We start from the raw sequence: 20538 nt of genomic DNA on the forward strand, positions 1-20538 counted from the left end.
TTGTAGTTTGGTGCGGTTCCAGTATCTGTAGCTTTAGTGGCATCTTTAATCCTTTCAAAATCCAGCTGAATTTGGCTCGTCAAAGTTACTGCTGTCACTGCAGTGGACGTATGCCTTTCAAAATCCACAATGGTGGGCTTACCAATGAACTCTACCCTGCAGGCTCAGCAGATTTTAATGTGTAAGTGAAAATCTACAGATTCACGACATGATAAACAATTCTTAGCGTAACGGATGTGCACAATGCTGTCGTGTAAATTGCACGAAAGGACAGGGGTGAAAGGACAGGGGTGACCAAAGGCACGGCAGAGAGACACACGGCGCAAGGCTATTACTACAGATGCCTGTGGTGTCAAAGAATTCAAATGCTACTTCTATCAAACACCGACAATCACAGCACTAAAGCGGCGTCAGTGAGTTCTCCATGCCCTACAGTCCTCTCACCGAGTGCTGACAGCAGATTTTGGAGGTGCCTTGACCATCCATTTGGAGCTATTCTCAGACACAAAAAGCAAGCTGCTCTGCTTCCCCAGGAGCCCGGACACCAAACCACCTTGGCAGGAACATGCGTGCTCTGCACGGAAAACACTCGGGAGAGTCATCACACCGCAAGACAACGAGATCCTTTGGGCCACCAAGAACTTTGATTGATGTTACATCCCTGTGTTCAAAACCTGCTGTCAGAAGACCATAAGCTTAAACGCTGTTATTATTTATGAACATAAACAAGAATCAATGAAAACCAGTGCAAGTTCTTACTGACACACAGGGATGTGAAGCCTGAACTGCAGTGTCTTAGCCTAACGATTAGTTTCGCATGCCACAGTACTCATCTTGCATAAGCAGAGGTAATTATCACTTAATAAATACATGGAGAGAAGTGCCCCATGCACAGAAATAACGTATCATCCATTTGTATTAGCTCTGCACTGCTATCAAAACACATACTTTAGATATCATACGTAAACGAAACTGACTCTCTTTCTGCACCTTAATTTTCAAGGTATTGGTCCCACTCAGAAGTGAACACATCCTTTCTATTGCAAAAACACTGAATTTCTATTTTAAACCGTGCTGATTGGAGGTTTAATTTGTTCCTAGGAATTGCAAATCTAAACAACACGAAAGCTGCACAGCGAACCAAGTATTCACGGCCTCCACAGCAGTGGAAAACTGCGTCCGTAGTCGGTTCTCTTCCTGTTTGGAGGACCCCTGCAAACCGAAGGCCACCCACGATAACAGAATACACAAACGCTACTGCCTGCCCCAAAAACTTTGTTTTTCTAAAAAAGACAGCCCTCTAATTCACTCTGGAACATTGCAACGTGTCAAACACTGGGAAGAAAAACACAAGGGAGTGCACAAACCAGGATAAAATAAGACAGAACTCAGCATTCAGCTGGAGCTGTAGTTTTGTGTAATTGCCAGGAAACGATTGGCAAAAGGCTCAGATGTTGCTTTAGAAGAACCTTAATCCTGCTCATCCACAAAAGCAGGGAAGGGAAACGTCCATAAACAAATGGCTGATAACCAGGACTGTCGTCTGATCTGTAATGCTTTCCCAAAGACATTTCCCCTCGTTAAGAGAAAGGAGCACGTGGAAACACGACAGCCATTCCTACAACGCAGGCGCACTACTTCAGCCTGTGCCAGCGTATGTCAGATTTTAATTACTTGAGGACCCCCACACATAGGTGTAAGTTTAAGTTAGGGCTTGTCTACATGCAGTGTTTCCATTGACAAAGATACTTCACTGAAAGCCACTTCGTGCTGATAGTCGGTATCCACACACAAACGAACAGCTCTCACTTCTCTATCAGCATTTCGGGAGGCTGCGGGGTTCCTGCCGAGCACCTACTTTGCGCTGTGAGCGGGCATCCCACGCTCCTTGTGCCACCCTCAGCTCTTACACAAAGCCGGATTCTCCTCCAGGCACACCGAGAGGTACCTGCCAGCCAGCAACCACCTCCACAGGGCGTACGGGTCGGGGACAGCACCCGGGCGATGCCACACCACGGCTCGGACTGCTCCAAGTGCAACAAAAGGAGCTCACGAATGTTTCCACCTCTGCCCATACAGCGGCCATCACGCTCTGCATCTCGGTGAACATTGCCCCAACTAATTCTGTAGCTGTCTGCTACCATTTCCGGATTCCCCAGGAGACCACAATGGCTGAAAAGCAACGATTACACTGCTGATACCCGGAACGTGCAGTGGATGCTACATGGGAACTTAAAATGCTGCCACCAGTTCAGCAAAACTTTGCTAACTGGCAGCTATACTACCGAGCAGGTTTGACTGAGGCTTCAGATGCTAAAACATCTCTGGATCTGCCTACAGCCGCACTAAGAAGACAACAAGGAACGCAGGGAAGATTCAGCAGGTGCTTCAAGAGGGATTTTTCCCTTGTTCTATACGGTGTCAGTTTTAGACCCGAGGAAATATGCACTGCCGGTGGGTGAGGACTGGTAGTAGCAAGCAGAATTTCACGGTGAAATTTCAGGGTGGCAATTTCCTAGATATCTCCACAATGCTGTGGCGCTCTACAGCGCAATTATCCCCTTGTTTATTTTATTACTCATTCAGAGGAATATCGTCAGCACCATCCAGAAACTGATAATTTCCGTAAGCAATGCTTTGATGGATGGGCTGTTGGTACAGATGGGACAGAGTTTGAGCATCACAGCTGGAAAGCACTGCCCTGGGTAAAGCCTGTCAATCCTTTGAGATGAAGGGCAGTTTTACATGCAAGGAGCTCCCCAATTACACTGAAGTGACAAACGAATGCCCAGCCACAACATTAACCAGCAGAAAGAGCTACTTATCGCTTCTGCTCCAGGGCTTGGTAAACACTTACAGTAACCTGACTAGTATTAACATGTAGGTTTGGAAAAGTTAGCGACACCGTAGATTTCAGGAGTTCTCAAGCAGCTTCTTGAATAAAAGATGTTGACTTACTGGCGTGACGAAAGTTACAGTCATGACTACTATCAGCAATCTTCGTTATTCTTGGACATGATCCTCATATTGGCCAGTGGGAGCCACAGAAAATAACCGTTTTAACTATGCAGCCAAGCGTGTTTTTGGGAAACTGAAAATCTATATGGCAGGCGCTCAACAGATGACTTCAGGCAGCCAAAAAGTACCTGCCCTAAACCCTAACTGCATGTTGTGCTTAGAGCATCTGCAAGAGCAAAGGGAGAAGAAGCTTCACCAAGGGTGGAGATGCAAGATTAAACACACCGTCTTGGACCTGCAAACACATCCACCCACATGGCAATCATCACGCTGGGCTCGTTCTTGGGAAGGGGGGGATTGTTTTATCTTCTTGCCATGGTTGATGGGCAAAGCAATGCGAGCACACTGCCGTGCTCTGACAGACAGCTGGGATTTTTTTCAGTATGAAGCTGTGAACTCTGACTCTCTTCACTGATTTTAAAACAGAAGAGTGAAATTCATTTCACCACCTGTTCATTAACATGTTCTATACGTCACCATGAGTTTTGTATAAATTTGCAAGCATGATTTAATTCTGGAGGAAGCACCAGCGATGTCGAAGTTTTCCTCCCATACACTGTTGAAGACAGCATTCATAATGCAAGCCTGGATTTTTATACCTTCCATCTTCATTAAAAAAACGTGTTTGAACTCAGGTTCTCACTATATATGCAGTATTAATGCCATAAACTTGCTGTCTGGAGTATCAGAGATCACTGCCTACACAGAGGATTTATTACACATGCTTTGTGGATTTCTGTCGCAGGGTAGGCTTTGGCTGTATAGGAAAACAGTGGTTTATGTTTGAGTATAAAATTTCCCTTTAATTTCGTAAGAGTACAAACAGTAAGGGACTAGAACAAGCAAAAGGAACATCTCAGAATCATTGAGCTTTTGGCTCTGTGTAATAAAGCTCTTGATGACTGTGTCTGGCTTCTTTTCGTGACTGCTCAGGAATTTGGAGGCTGGAATGCAGTAGCACCAATGAGAGACTTGAGTTAAGGGATCAAAAGGAACTGAGCTCCCACAGGCAGCTGATTTTGCTCCCACGAGAGGAGAAGCCACAGCAACAAGTACCCTCCTCCTCCTCCTGACAGACCTTCAACTACTGGAACACCAGGGCTGATGACCCTTGAGGCTACTGCGAATGGAGAAGGGTGCCAAAAAGGGAGGGAGATGCAAGACAAACAGCAGCTTTGCTAGGGCATGCTTTCCTGCAATAAAATTTGCTCATTAGCTCTATCAGCTGCCCTCACACCTCCTAATTTAGGAGACAACCGTTCACCACAATGAGCTGCTTTTCTATCAGCTCCCTAAACCATGAAGCTCCCCTTTCCATCTCATTCATTGAGAGGCCATGCTCTTTTGACTACCTGCTTCCTACCTTTCAGAACCACCCTATGACGCCGAACCGTCTTCTCCCGTTTCTCAGCAGTTTCCAGGAGGTTAATGCAGAGTCTCTCAGTCTTCTCTCTCCACTTTCCCCACACTCTTTGCCAAACCCCAGGTAACTGCCACACTGCAGAATCCAGCAAGGTCTGTGTGCCTCAAGTACAGATGCTATACACCAACGCGTATCCAACCTGTTATCCACCGTGTGGCCTCCACAACAGCAAAACCGCATTAATCGGTAAGACACAACTTTCAAGGCAACACACAAAGGCTGGGATTAATGCTATGCACAAAAGTAGTAGGTTCTGCCATTTCTAGAAGCTTGAAGATCACCGAAATCTATTCAGAAAGCCAGAACAGAGCAGTATGGCTTTAAAATATGTATGTCTTGGTAAAGTACGTTTAAAATTATTATTTTTGCATTATTATTCCATGCTGTATCCCCTGCAAAATTCATCAGATTCCACTTCCATGAATGCTGTTTTGCAATGATTTAAATATTTAATGAGTTAACGATCTTGGTTCCTCATTAATAGCATTGTACAATTGCTCATTGTTACAATGTACTACTTTTTTTTTAGTAAACCTGCACTGATAAGAAATGCCTTGCTAAAATTTAATTTCACTAATAACCTACCACTTACAAACTGAATTCACAGCTTGCTTGGTCAAAAATTAGTATTTACTTGGTAACAGAGCTATCAAATAATCTGCTCAAATGACATTTCTGCCTGAAGTACTATTTTTATCAGCCTGTGTCGCAGGCACACAGACCTGAATTATGATAAATGGGAGCAGCCATATGTTGGGACAGGTGGAAAAGACAGCGAATTAGCCATTCGCAGGAGGCACAAGGGAAGGCGGCAGGTCGCCAGCCCAAGCGTGACATTTGCAGAGGTGGCATCTTAACCAGTACAAAGCATGAGAAAATGAAAAGTGGGGACCAGCCCTGGCTGATCACAAAGCACGTAAATCTAATTTGCTATATACAACAACTGGATTGAACAGATAAGATTTTTACCTAGGGATAGAAAAAAATGTGTTTATGACTAAAGGTACGAGTTCACGCGTGCCCGAGGTGACAGCATGCAGATCTTGAAAAAATAAGTAAATAAATACCCGCACTGTATCATAGCTGGAAACATAAGCATCCAGGGGGAAGAGAAACTGAAATTTTGTTTGGAGGGAGGAGACATTTTTCCATTTTGTTCTGTGCCTTCAGAACATCTGGAGACGTTTCACAGCTCTAACCATCTAAGTATGCAATACCAATAATCTTTAGACAGACAAATACATGATTGCTCACCAGTCTGATCAGCAACTTTGATGTCAGTCTACAGTGTTTCAGGTGAGGAAGTGGCCAGCTATGAAGGCAGAGGACAGAGTATTCCGGTCAATCTGCACCGAGCGGAGTCAGAACCCCATGTCCAGGTTGGTTTCTATGGCATCTTGGTGAGGCTTCTGCGTGTCCTCGAGTGCCTGCGCTGTCACAAGGCACGTCAGGGCTACCAGCTGCACCTGAACACTGTCTCGAGACTCACATCCACCGGCTGCTTTCAATGGACAGAGCAGGCTGATACCGGCACTCCATGCCCGAACGCTGTCTAGACCTTCCCCATTGCATGTGGACAGTATGCGGCTGGTAGATCAGTTCACGTGTCCTGGTGATCCATCTTCAGACCCGCTTCAATACAGCACGACACAGCCGCATCTGTACTTCTCCACCGCGGGGATGCCTTCAAAAGCCTCTACGTCTGAGCGCTGAGCATCTCAGAAGTCAGGAGACGCAGCACATCCCAAGGCGTCCAGCCAGGAGCCAGATCAAGGAGCGTGGCACACAACTGGATTCACCAACGGGAGCGCTTACTAGGTGCGCTGCACGCTCCCAGCATGCGAGCCCAAAGGAAGAGAATTTGGCTGCGCACCAGCATTTTAATCAAGGAAGTGACATCCATTTACCACAGAGCAAAAAGTAAACAGCGTTCCCCATTGGGGCAGGGTGTAAAGCAGCGCAGGAAAAAGCTGGAACGGGGCCACTGCAGTTCGGCAGAGACAGCCACACACTGCTCTGATGAAACGCTATCACCTGAAATTATTGCTGGTTCCGAAGGAAGCACCAAAGTAACTTCCTAGTTATATGGTACAGAGGAAACCATCAGGCAGACAGAGATCCTTTCATACTGCTATAACTTGGTTTGCACTGGAGTAAATTATTTGCAAAGTAAGCCCTTAGAAAATTTGCAAATTTGCTTCAAAAGAGAAAAAAATTAAGAATTAGAGTTTTCAGATACATGAAAAAAATACAGTGGCTATTCTAAGAATACTGCAGCTTTACCAGTGTTTATCGGCACGCTATGTTACAAGTAATTCGCAAGCTTACTCTCCACAACACTTGCTGATGCCGTTTGTCAGATTTACAGGTAGATCTTCGGTGAAAGCGCCTTTGCCCATCAGCAAATCCCCCCAATACTGTTACAAGCACGAAGGATCTAAGCTTCAAGCACCTCTTTGAAATTAGAGCGCTGCAATTTTCAGTTTAAAATTGAGGAAACGGTTTTAGAAAGCTGTGTGATTTATATGCAGCATTGCAGAGGAAGCTAATGCAACGGCAGAAACAGGAACCCTCTCACTGGACTCCCAGCCTTGCACCTGAACTGCAAACTCACCCACCCACTTTCTCCTCTGCAGCACAAGTAAACCCAAATGATTTTTCCCCAATTTTAACATGAGAAGCTTGGAAATCCAGTTTTGTTTTAAAAGGAACCAGGTACCTGGGGGGTGTGTTATTTCAATGGAAACTGTTTATTTTGACCCAAAATTGCACTTTATATATTGAAAAATATTTAGATAAAAAGTTCTTCTTGCTATTAACTGTAATTAGGTCTCTAAAATGGTCTTACTTTGGTCTCTAAGATGGTCTGTAATTTAGGTCTCTAAGATCTGCCAAGATGGAAATTCAACAACAGCTGTTTCCTTTGCAAGTCAGTGACGTTCTTCCAGCAAGTTAACACAAAACAACAAAAAAAAATGATTAATGAAATCATGTGACTAGTTTTAGAAAATTATTTATCTTACCCAGTCTGTCTTAATTCCTTAGTCCCATACCTCTTCCCGAGTAATATGCTGTGACCCTAGATAGAATATCTCCCTTCCACTCTCCTGCTATGCTAAAAAACAATTAAAAAATCCAGTGCACTCTTTCACACTGGTACGCTATCCATCAGCAAGACAAAATTAAGTCAGCTGCAATATATGGCATGAACCAAGTCAGAAAGAGAAGAAAGAAAAGTCTGGAGAAGTAAGACTCCGGAGTACTCTTTTATTACCATTCCCACCCTCCTAGCATCCTGCCTGGGTGTAGGTGTCTCTCTCTCCTTTGTCCCACACACAAAAGTGGCAGCGAAAGTGGACGTTCTCTGTCAAAACTTCAGCAACGAGCAGTCCAGGAATCCTAGACTATAACATACCGTTTTCAATCAGTCCTTTTCATTACAGGGAAAAAGGTCAATGCTGGCTCACGCTCTGAATTTTTCCCTCTGTTCATTCCCATCATCACAAGCCTACCTTGGATTTAGTTTCGGCCAGCCGTTTTTTTCAAGCAGGGGGTAGCTGCTAGAATTGTAATTGCAATATGTAGCAATAAATTGCTAAATGACAACCTGAAAATTTAAATAACTGTGTGGCCTCCTTAACCAGCTCTATTCAAGAAAAGTTGTCATCCCATGCTCTCCAGACTTCATCTCAAAACCCACCTCAACCATTCTTCTGCGACAGCCCCGCGGCAATGCCTGGGGGAGGTTACCTGGATCTGTGCCCACCTAAAACCCAGAAACAGTCTCCAAAGGCACAACATAAGTTTTTCAGGGAGTCTTCCTCCTCGTAACGCTACATATGCCTCACTCTCTTTGCAAATTTTACATTGCCCAGAACAGAAAGTTGCTCAAACTCAGTTTCTGCTGTGCTGCAAGACTGCTATGAACTAAATGACTTCAGCATGCAGATAGTACAAGCAGGAGCAGCTCCACAATGTAATCAGAGACACGAGGGGAACAGCTCTGAATCGCCTCAGCTTTCACCATGGAAGAAGGTAACCACTGCTGGATAGCTTAACAATACTCTTGTCCTAAACGGGGGGAAGGCAGGCAGCTGGAACAAAAAGTGGAGGAGAAAGGATGCCAGTTTGTATTTTCATCGTATCACTAGAGTTTCCACTTCAGATAAAAAGAGATCAAGCTATTTCTGTTGAAATCCTTGGCCCAAGAGGCCTGTGATGACAGCTGCACATCTTGTTTCATTATGACAGGTTTTTCTCCAACTGGATAAGTTACATGTTCATCAACAGTTCATCTTTGGAATGAAGCACAAGCACACGGGGGCAGTTGAACGGAGGAGAAATAGCAGCATTATCCCAGCCACAGCTCCTCAAACTTAGAAAAACCCTTACGCCCAACCCACAGAGGCAGGGTAGGGACACGGAAAACAGGAGGCGTCTCACCCCAAATTGCAGCGACGTGCACAGGAACTCCCCATCCCACCTGGTATACAAGGATTCAGAGAGACGAAGTACTCTAAAGCAGCTGTACCCACAGTAGAGACAGTTATAAGTACAGTCTTAAGTCTTGCAGTGTTACTTATCCAAGAGCTGAGCTTGGGCTGGAGGTGGTGCAGCATCAGCAGTCAGAATTACAGTAAGTTTGTCTGAAATTGGGATTGCAGTTGGCACTAATGCTCTAAAGACTCCGTTGCTATCGCTGTCTCTCAGACACCCAGAATCGAGAGTGTTTGCTGATAAGCAACACCAGCAGTTGGAAATCCCATAAATTACTTTTCATGCCAAGCTTCAAGTTTATTTTTAAACAGTAAACTTCTGAATTTTATTTTTTTCTCTCTCCTCCGTGGTCCCCCAAGAAATCAAAAGATAGCCTCAAAATTCCCTACACACAAAGCCTAATCTTCACCCCCTTATTTCAGAAGCTGTTAGTAGAAAAATCAACCTAAACCCCATGGAATTCATACATGTGGAAAAGTGCACATGCAGTAAAACCGCACGCAAGAAAGCTCTGTGCAGACTGGTAGGCAACCTCTAACCTATTTAACTGTAGCCTGAAAAAAAGATCGTTTTTATTTGGCTAGCCTGAAAAAGATCAGAATGTATATAATTGAGGCACATCATAACAAGTACAAACACTGCAGACTCATTTCACAGCTATGCCTATTCCAAATTAATCTGAATTCAAAGCCAAACTAGGTGCCGAAATAGAATAAAATGCAACTGCGTATCATCTCCTTCGGCAGACATGTACAAAGACCAGCACATACATCACATGTGTGGAAAGCTCTGTTCTCCCAGACTGCAGAAATACTTCTGAGTTTGTCAGCAGTTAAAGGTCCAGGATATTTAATACAGCACCAAAAAGCAACCAACCTGAATACTAGTTTTGTTACTGCAACAGGAAAAGATATTGAATAAAATAGTCAGTTTATTTATGGCTTAGTCACCTCATTTGTGGACGAGGAAAAATACCCCACCCTCATTTGAAAAGTTAGTACAGGTGAAAGTTTGAGAGAGACTTTGAAGTTGCACTCTTAAAGCATTTCCATAAATATTAACTACCATTTTTTGTGCCAATCTCCATTTAGCACTGAAGGGGTTGAAATTAAAAATTGCTTACATGCAGCCCTGGATAAGAGCTTGAAAACCGAGGGAAAGTTCAAGGCTTACCATGCAGTGCCTGTCACCAGGACCAGCGTGAGCTACCTGTAACAGTCATGGGACAGATGTTGTGAAGAAGTCCATTTCCAGCCATCTCTACACTACTTGTTTTCGGGGCTGAAAGACTGTAAATTGGTTCCTTTACCACTGCCCTTGTTCAATTGCCACATCTCTCTTCTTCCAGCCTTAGTCAGACGAGTAACCCCAAACCAATGCCAACTGAAATCCGGGCTTTATTTGAACTGAAACGTCAACAAACCCAACAGCTCCCTCTTCCATATTTTGGGTTACTGAGTCTCCCTAGGAGATTCTGCAAGACCTCACACAGGAGTTTACCTACATTATCAGTACAAACCATACAAGTAAACATTTGTCTCTTGGAACTAAAGCCATAACGCACCCCACCCTCACCCCACCCCCCCCCCCCAAAAAAAAAAAAAGGTAAATTTCCTCTATTGTCACGTCTCTGTACATATCTATAACAGGGCATCGTTGAGGGCATGGCTCACCTCAACCCACCGCAATTTATGTCAATCAAAGCAGAAAGTCAGGATTGCTGAACATGAAGTCATTGTTGGATCATACCTGTACAAAGCATCTTTAAAAAAAAGACTGAGAAGATACCAGGTAATGAAAGCTTCAAATGGCCTTTAAGGACCTGCATCTTCTGGATTCCCTACCTTTGTCACAAAGAGGAAATTTCCCATATATGGCCCAAGCCGACAAGCAGACTAAGGTCACGTTGCAGTTCACGGCATTTGGCAAGCCCCAGCATTCAGACATCATGAGTCAGTGCTCCAGAAATCATTGGGTTTTATAAACCAATAAATCTATTTCATTTAGTGGGGGTTTTTTAATTTGCCTTGGGTTTGTTGGGCTTTTTTTCTCAATCTTTGCAGTACAGAGGCATCATCACATTTTGATTTTGCTTCTCTATAACTGGGAGGAGCACTTTTTTTCCATTCTGGGTTTGTTTGCTTTGTAAAATGACAGACAAGATTTTTGTATTAGACTAAATCCTGGCATTGCAGCATTAAGAAAAAAACAACATACCAACTATCATGGAAGTTGGGAACAGATGCTGCCTTGTTTTGTACTTTCACACAGCCCTTCAACAACAAAGAACACTTATTTTTTAAATAAAACCTCAAAACTTCCTCACTTCTGTTCTCAGATCCCAAACAAAAACTAACTTATCTGGCATTTCAGCACAAGCAGACATGATTCCTGCAGCTCAGAAGCTCCCTGCAACACAATCTTTTCCACCAATAACCTGATAACATCAACATGAACTTTCTTCCATTTTGAGTTCTGCTTTTCTCAGTTCAATAGTTCAGCAGAAACTGCCCCATTTTTGATTACACACACAAAATCACATACCACTTATTCCCAGTTTTAAAAAAGACCCGAAGCTCAACAAATTCCATTGGGTAATTACTTTTAGATTAGTAATGGGATAAATTGCTATGGGACAATTGGGGCAGAGGATTTTTGGTTTCATTTTCTAGCTTTGCTACCAACGCTCTGCGCATCTGGGCCACTTTCTCTGTGCTTCAGTTTTCCGTAAGAAAGATGCGGATTATACCTCATCAGGGAGTGGAATCAAGTGAATATTTCGTTTCTTCAGAGCAGTACTGTGTTCATAATGGAGTTAAATACTTTCAGAGAACTATCACAGCTCTCAGAAGCAAGGCACTTCTGGGAAGAAACCCTTATAGTAAACAACCTCCTTGCACTTTTGCAGAGCATCCTCACAATTTAACATTGGAACAAAACACATCAATATAAAAAAAAAAAAAAAGGACAAGACAACACAATTTTGAGGCCAACTTTATGTTTCACACAAGTGCAAAAGACAATGCACTATCCAGATAGTTTTTTGGTCTTTTTTTTGTTGGGGTTTGTTTAACTCTTTACCAGTTCACAGTGAAAATTCTGGTAACATGCAGAATAAAATATTGCACAAAAAGTTTGGTTTAACTTAAGGGGACATTTTAACTTTAAAAAAAAGAAGTGTCACTGCCAAATGTGGCCTTGTCCAAAAAAAAAAAAAAAAAAAAAAGACGACACAGACATTCTTGGCACAGGAGACAAGAGTAACATGTGAAGGAGGGAGCACGCTACCAAACCGCTGTTTAGAAAACCATCTAGGATTTCAGGTATCAAATCTTTTGTGGATGTTGTAAAAATTCCTTTTTATTTAAAAGATCAGAAGGTTCGATAAATATTTTTAGACTGTTTCCTCCATAATCAAGGATTAATGCTGGTCAGTCAAGTATACAGTAGACAGTAATAATTTATATCCTTTTCTTCACATTTGTTTCTATTAGGGGAATTTTTAAGAAATACTACCACATATTACAGATTTAATTTCAAGCTTGCATCTCTTATTTCAGGCAGAGCAATAAAAGCCTTAGCTTGTATTATTAAGAGTCACATCCAGAAGTAAAAAATCCCCAAGCTTAGGCCTCCATAACAATATCTTACCAAGTTACTTAGGTTTTGAGCAGAACACCACTGGGAAAACACTGACGAGGAGACAGGACTCATTCCAAGAACGATCATCTTACTTCACTTAGACAAAGTAAAGCCTTTCATGAATCAGGCTCGGGTTTGGCCTACATTCTCTTGTATGAAAAGGCTTCATTATATGCAGCTGAACACATTGTTTGAAAATGCTATCCAAACAGCATTTAACACCACAAAAGGTGAACAAACTAAAACGGTAAAACTGTATTAAACATTCTATTTATTATCTCTAAAATATACACATTTTGAAAACCTTTAAATAGGTTTGCACCCATGGAAGAGTTCAGAGATGGTATCAGCACCACTCAAGACTATCAGATAAAGCTATTTGCAGATTTAAGATGTCTCTGAAGACAGACATCGGCAGATAAAAAGAAATGCTGCAAGTAGTTTGTTTTTAAGCACGTTACTTTGCTATATACAAGCAGTCATTTACTGGTGCTTTGAATTCCAGCTGCATTCTCTATGCACATTTTGTAGGCATTGCGATTCACTTCTGAAGCTCCAGCAGCAAGCTAAACAACATATTTCAATTCTTTTCAGGAATTTCTTACTTCACTCAGAATGACATTCATGATTTAGTTATTTCCATTACAAAATCTGTCTGTGATCTGTCTTCGAGTCAGAGGAGCAAGCAACAAGAAGTATAAATAACAACAGGAATAGAAAGAACAAGGAGTTTGTCAAAAAGAAGGCTGAGGCTTTTGGCTTTATTTTTATTAAATTCCTGCATCAACTCCCTCTCGCTTCTCTTCTGCACAAAAGACAGGTCTCACTCCTCTTACCCAAAAGCCCTTTGCACAAAATGATGCACAACGACAGACTGGATTTGACTAAGCTGACAAGGAAATACATGATCACATGCAAAAACTGACAAGCCTCTCAATCCGAGAAACATAAGGTATGAATTATGCAAGTATCAGCCTCTGACTGGAAGAAACCTGGGTTCCGAGCTCCGAGAGCATAAACCACTTTCTATATAAACACCAGTTTCAATTTCTAGTTTTTTGATTATACAGTCAAAAGGGACTTTGAAATCTACACTTTATTTGGAATCTGAAAAATAAACTGTTTCCAAACTATTTTGTAATGCTTGTGCAATGGCCCCAAGACAGACAGTAATTTAGACAGCTGTGCCACCAGCCACAGAAGCTGCATTTTAGAAATCGCCTTTCTCTGGAACAATTGAAACTTTCTCCAGGACGTAGTCTGCACACAGAGAGCAGTGTTTCCCTGCAGCATGTAACAGTTTCATTATTGTTTAACTACCAAAAAACAGCTCCAGCAATCTATCAAGCTTGACATTTTATCCCTCTCTGCTGCGAGCCCAGAATACAGGGTATATATAGGAAGAGGTTCAAGGATTCAGTAAGTTATTTTGTTAATCTAAACAGAGAAACATTTCCCTTCTTTTAGCGATTAATTTGTCATTTTTAAAACACGTTCAGGAAACCATGGGCCTGTTTGTCCTCCAAATGATTAAATCCAAGTATCTATAAAGAAACCTATTCCACCAGATGAATAAAAGCTCCATTTTAAGATGTGTGCAAAACAAATTGAAAGGCAATCCTATAGAGAAGGGATTCCTCACTGCAACAGCGCAGCAGTGCCAGTTGTGGTTCCAGCCCAGCTGTGATTATTCTAACACCATAATTCAGCAGAGTATTAACTTGCTGCTCACCGACCCTCCCTTCCCGGGAACGCCACGGCTCAGCAGGTTTCCTGTGGCTCAAGCAAAGTCCTAAGAAGCACCAACATGTTCGTGGAAGAAAACTTATCAATGCATGATGCAACCTGGTGGAGTATGTCCTCAGTCGCATCGGAGAAGTGATTCATCTGAGTGATGCTAACAACTCAAAGTAGCTGGGTGAATGAAACGTGGAAGTCACTCACCAATGCCAGTAGCAATTGCTTTCGGAGCAGGGTATTTGGACATCAACAAAAAGCAGCGTCACATCAGTTTCAGTCTGGACTTCCAGGGAACGCAATTTTACGGTTTCTGACTCATTTGGGGAGCAAGCCAAACCAATATAAGCTCATGCACACAGCAAATGGTATTGATTCAATGATGCCGCTTGTGACCACACGATTTGAAATTATCCATGTGTATATATAGAATATATAATGCCCAAAGGAACTATCCTTCTGCAGTAGAGGTTACTATGCAACAAGCTGCTCCCAAAAGAGAGCATTTAAAATTCGCCTGTTTAAAAATCTCACTTAACATCAGTCTAGAGGCTAAACTAAAAGATTCAAAGCATATGCTGCTTAAATATATTCTTACAGGCATATCCTACAACCTTCTGAATATAAATGAAAGGGTGGCAGCATAAAAAACCCCCTGATGTTAAATTAATATTTTAGTCTATACTGAAATACAACGTGGAAATTCCTATTCCAAGACTATTTGGCAGAGAAGCCAGAGGGCGTGAGAGAAAGAAGCCTAATTAATATTTCGGAGTAAAGTGAAAACCTCAAAGCAATTAATGTGAAGAATTCGTTGATTTTACAGACGCTGAGAAGAAAAAACAGTGTCTCAGAAAGCAACAAATCTTTTTAAAGAAAGTCCCTTATGGGAACATTAAATTTAAAAAGCCACAAAGGGCTTTCAGAGGTTAGAGTAAGCTGTCTCAGTTCTCAGGAAACTGGCTGAGAAGGCAGAAAGAAACTAATACAAAATTTGAATTCTTGATCTGACAGTCATACTCAGTTTCTTAAAGAAAACTGTAATTTTTGAACCTTGAGATGTTCTTTGAAGACTGAACAATCAACTTTGGAGGGACGTACCATCAGGTGGTTAGAAGACTTGGCATGCAGATGTTCTGTTTCTGACATCAATTCAGCAGTGATGCGATTCTCCCCACCTGTGAAATACAGATTACACTTATTCATCCCTGCAAAGCGTTCCGTGCTCCCTGAATGCCAGCTGGTCTAAGTTCAAAGTACTAATTTCTGGCTTCTTGTAATGACCGTCCCTGGGAAGCGGAGGAAAACAAGCTTGATATGGGGAGACAAAGATAGGTTCTATCAAGACTAATGACTAGAATTACTTTGGGGAGCAGGAGACTGGCTGGGGTTGCGCAATGGAAGTGGGCAGTGAGGGGAGGGCTGGAGAAACATTTGCACCAGGTGAACACGTTTAAGTGCAGAGCAGATAAATAGCAGTGTCATCGCAGCAGCACAGGCCTTACCACAGCACAGATCGTAACGCTTCCCCAAGAAGTTAGATCAATACTCGAGTATTTAGCCCACACCAGACTGCTAGCAATATTCCAGTAATTTAAAGCCATGCTACGCTTGGAGTCAGAGCTCAGACTATAGAGAAGTCCCCTCGGTTTTTACTACCAAGTACCAGAAGGTCCTCTTTCCCTGGTCAGCAGCAGTTCACACACACTTGTGGCCAAAAAAAGGACATGTGCACACAATTATCTGCATCTCACATTATCCTTCCACTAGCAAAGTGTTTTATTAAGCACCAAGTATTTGGCTCAAGATACTTTGTAATTTCTTATCTTTGGATCAGGCTGTGTGACCCTCAGGACTGGTCAAAGGCTGTAGAGAAGAGACACTGAGATATCCTATCTGAAAACACACTCTTTCTATAAAGGATGGGGAAGGAAGCCTAAACCTAATTAAGCACAATTTTTCCTCCCTGTATTACAGTGAAACCAACAAGCGCTAGATAAGGACAGCATTTTTCCTGGCTAGATGTGAGGACCCAAAGCTGCAGTACGGGGTCTGACCCACGGCTCTATAGCCTGCCCCCAGCGCAGGTCTGGGCGAGTCAGAGGCAGGCACGCAGACAGAGCACCACCACGCGCGACGACCGCGTGAAAATCTGCTTACACCCTTCCAGCATGCAAAAGCTGGTTCAAAGTCTAAAGCACAAGTTTTAATAACCCTTCTATATATAGCCCTGGAGATTCAGCTCAAATTGCGCTCCAGCCTGATTGAAGAGTTTACAATCTCTCTAAGTTGTTATAAACAATAAATCATGGTACAAAGTTGCATAACAACAACTGAAAATTACACAATTTTAAAACCAACACAAGGCCATACTGAAGTCAACCACAATAAAGAGAAAACTGAAGGCCCAGAGAAAAGAGATAGATTTCAGTCATAAATGCAACTAGTGACCACCAACCCCAAAATATAATTCACATATCTCACTGCTTTGCACTCTCATTGCAGAGCATTGCATTCAGCTCTCATTTTCAGTTGACTCCCAAGAGCCCAATCACATGTACCTGCCAACGAGAAAGACTAAGCCTCACTGAAAGTCAGCCTACTTTTTCTACCCTACAATTAAACACAGTATTAACACAGTATTTAAATGATGGCTTTAAAACTAATCCAATACAGCAAAATCTTGAGCAATTAAGCCTTAACCCATGAACACCAATGTCAAGGCAATCAGCTTTTAATTAAAAGTTCAATTGCTACCAGCCGAGGGGACATGCAAACCGGAGAGTGCGGCAGCGGGAAACTGCACCGGGCTTCAGGCGAGCTGAGAGAATTGCCCATAATGGAATAACAGCCAAAGTAAATGGTTTTGTTTCATTAGACCCAATTGTTCTAACAAAAGCAACTATGTTTACAAAGACTGAATACAAGATCCCCCCTCCCCATCACTGTGAACACAAAATGTGTTACGGGGATAACAGTATTTGATGGGTGGTGGTAGGTAAATGCAAGGATCTGGAATTCATAAAAAACAACGTTTAAAGCTCACAGCTTTGTGTTCCACTTCTCAGCTCGAGAAGAACAAGGGAGCAGTGGAAATGATCACAAAGGGTAAATACTTTTTTTGTTTGTTTGTTTATGTAATCACATATCTGCCTTAACCATCATTTATCTTCAAAGTTTTGAAATACAGCCCACTACAATGCAAACACACAGAAAATGCCAGCTTATAATGCACCTGTCATTCCCCATCCGAATGAAATGGAGAACTAAAAAAGCATTTTGTAAACGCAGTAAGTTCTTTACCAATTCCAGTCACATTAGAAAGAACAGAAAACTGCCACAGGTTCCTACTCTGCCATAAAACAGTTCTCCAAAAGCAAGGTCCAAGACTTCCTGTGCTACCCATGGAAGATACGTTCTGTGTCAGAGAGGAGGAAGTGAGCTCAAACAAAACACATAAACAAAACCGTTTTATGTCTCAGCAAATTAAACATTACCCTGTACCTATCTGAATCAGAGAACCATAAAACTAAAACATTCCTATCTACACTTTAATATTATACTTACCTCTACAGTATCTAAGTAAGCCCGGCCATCCTTGCAGTGTTTGAAAACACATGCAGCTATCAAGTGCAATAGCTTATTTATCATACGGTCATCATAACATTGAGCGCATTCATCCTGAGCTGTTTTGCCAAGTCCCTGCTCTGTGAAGGCTCAGAGCGGACCACGTGCATGTTCTCACTGATGAGAGTTTACGTTTATTAACCTGCAATCTCACGCTGAAACACCGGTAAGAAATCGATTTGACAATATGTCAACACTTTCTCCACCGGAAACACCTTGCCCAGTTTACAGGAACAAACTGTTCTGAAGAACAGTTGAGTGCTTTTTTAACTCCTTTTACCTCCTGTGGCAAAGGAAGGACTTTCATAGCTTTCACTTTGCCACACACCCCCGATTTTGAGCAGAAAGATATTTTCTTCCTCATTAAGAAAATAACTTGGGTCCTTGCTACTAAGGAAGCATCACCCCAGGTACGCTGCGACCGTACTAAGCCAACGAGTGCCTCAGACATGCTAAAATGCAGAGAGACAACAATTTAAGCAAAGAGCTGTACAGAAGGCTGGCGCTTATCCAGAATTCCTCAGTTCCCGTAGCATTTCCAGCATAATAACCTACCGAACCTCATAGCGCCTTTGGGAGCAGAACTCAGAAAAGGAAAGAGTTTATGAACACCACTTTCTAAACCAGAGAAAAGAGGCTGTATCTGAGTCCCACCCGCCCTGTTAGGGAAACCCTGCGAGCGCTCCCCCCAGAACTAAAATCCAGGTGCTCGCAGGCCCCTTCCAGCCCTCCCCTGTCCCCTACCGGCCCTGGCCCGAGCAGCCCCATCTCCTTGCCCCATGCACCCACCAAGCCCTGGCAGCCCCCTCCTGCCCCATGCCTCCCCCCCGCAAACCCTGCCAGCCCCCTCAGTGCCCCACAGCCCCCCCAAATCCAGACAGCCCCCTCACTAACCCACACCCCCCCAAGCCTTTCCAGCCCCCTCACTGCCCCACAGCCCCCCCAAATCCAGACAGCCCCCTCACTAACCCACACCCCCCCAAGCCTTTCCAGCCCCCTCACTGCCCCCCAAACCTTGCCAGCCCCCTCACTGCCCCACAGTCCCCCAAACCTTGCCAGCCCCCTCACTGCCCCACAGCCCCCCAAACCCTTCTAGCCCCCTCACTGCTCTGCAACCCCCCAAACCCTGCCAGCCCCCTCACTGTCCTATACACCCCCAAGCCCTTCCAGCCCCCTCACCCCCCCAAATCCAGCCAGCCCCCTCACTGCCCCACACCCCCCCAAGCCATGCCAGCCCCCTCACTGCCCCACAGCCACCCTCACCGCCCCAAAACCCCCCCAAACCCTGCTAGCCCCCTGACTGCTCCCCCAAGCCCTGTCAGCCCCCTCACTACTCCACAACCCCCCCAAGCCCTGCCAGCCCCCTCACTGCCCCACAGCGCCCCCAAACCCTGCCAGCCCCCCGAAGGCCTGACCCCCACCAAACCACGCCAGCCCCGCGAAGGCCTCAACCCCCGGCCCCAAACCCCGGCACCCCCGGCCCCACTCCCCCAAAGCCCCAGCAGCCCCCCCCCCCCCCCGCCAAACGCAGGCAGCCCCCCAACCGCCTCACCTGCCTCTTTCGGCAGCCCCGACCCGGAGCGGACGGCGGGGCCGGGCACCGGGTCAGCCCCAGCCCTCCGCCCTCAGCGCGGCGGCGGCGCTATGGCAACTGCCCACCGCCGCGGCCGCCAGCCACAGAGAGGGCGGCCAGAGCGGCGGCCACAGAGCGGCCAGCTGGGCGGCAGCGGCCCGCCCCCAGCGGCCCGGCGGACTCTCTGGCGCCCTCAGCCGGCCCAGGGGGCAGCGGGGCACGGCGGCTCCTAAGACCGCGGGTTCGAGACCCGGGCCGGGCAGCGGGGGGAGTGGGTGTGACTGAGGGGTCCCGTGGGCTTCAGAGGGCGTCCTGCTGTGTGCATGGGGCTTAGATGCATTGTACGGGAAGCATATGTATATATGCAGGTGAACCTATATATATAGACACACGTACAGGTACACCCATATATATATATACACAGAGTCACGTACACACATCCCCATACAGACATGTTTACACACGGTACCTATAAGCACACGCTTATATATGTATTTTATACCCATCAAGGGCAAATAAGCTCTCAGTGACCAAAGGCATCCCCACTGCTCGGAGCGAGGGGGGCCCTGTTTGCCCTGGGATTGGTTTTATCACCCCGCTCCGGGCCTTTCCTGCAGTTTTCCAGCAGATTTAGGCGATGGGAAGGAGCGGGGAGAGGGGACGTCCCTGTGCGCACCGGCACAGCCAGGCCCTGTCTCACAGGGTCACAGAAGTGCCTGTCTCAGCACGGAGGAGAAAAGCTGAATTAGGATATTTAGGTCAGAAACTCTTTTCAGCCTAATTTTACTATGCAAATTTAGGGCAAATCAGCTTGAGTAAGGCAAGTTTTTCCAGATCAGGTAATAGATTCCCGTAGCCTGAACCCTTCTGCTGTCCCCACACCAGGCAATAACCGGCACTCACAGCAACTCCTTCCCTGCGGCAACGCAGCCAGAAATTCAGGACGTCGCCGTCACCTTGCACGCACGCTGCCTACCTTGGCGGCAAAGCCAGGAGCTGCCACAAAGCTCAGCCGTGCCCC

The 20538-nt window shown here is 44.6% G+C and overlaps 1 protein-coding gene across 9 annotated transcripts in view; it reads right to left on the reverse strand.

The window, feature by feature from the left end:
- Positions 1 to 19650, reverse strand: part of RFFL (ring finger and FYVE like domain containing E3 ubiquitin protein ligase) — a 33483-nt gene extending 13833 nt beyond the window's left edge. The window contains exons 1-2 of one of the 9 annotated variants that reach the window (XM_054208402.1): positions 19497 to 19650; positions 15419 to 15495 (exon numbers count right to left, since the gene is read on the reverse strand). Coding sequence is in view for 2 of the 9 variants with exons in the window: in XM_054208410.1 (XP_054064385.1) it covers positions 17885 to 17936 (52 nt within the window). In the remaining 7 variants the exon portion in view is untranslated. Of the gene's footprint in view, positions 1 to 5695; positions 10470 to 15370; positions 15496 to 17884; positions 18082 to 19496 lie in introns of those variants that run through there. The other 8 variants (XM_054208406.1, XM_054208405.1, XM_054208403.1 and 5 more) reach the window with 8 other exon arrangements.
- Positions 19651 to 20538: the final 888 nt, after the last annotated feature.

Source organism: Rissa tridactyla, chromosome 7, assembly GCF_028500815.1.
Source record: "Rissa tridactyla isolate bRisTri1 chromosome 7, bRisTri1.patW.cur.20221130, whole genome shotgun sequence".
Classification (NCBI taxonomy): domain Eukaryota; kingdom Metazoa; phylum Chordata; class Aves; order Charadriiformes; family Laridae; genus Rissa; species Rissa tridactyla.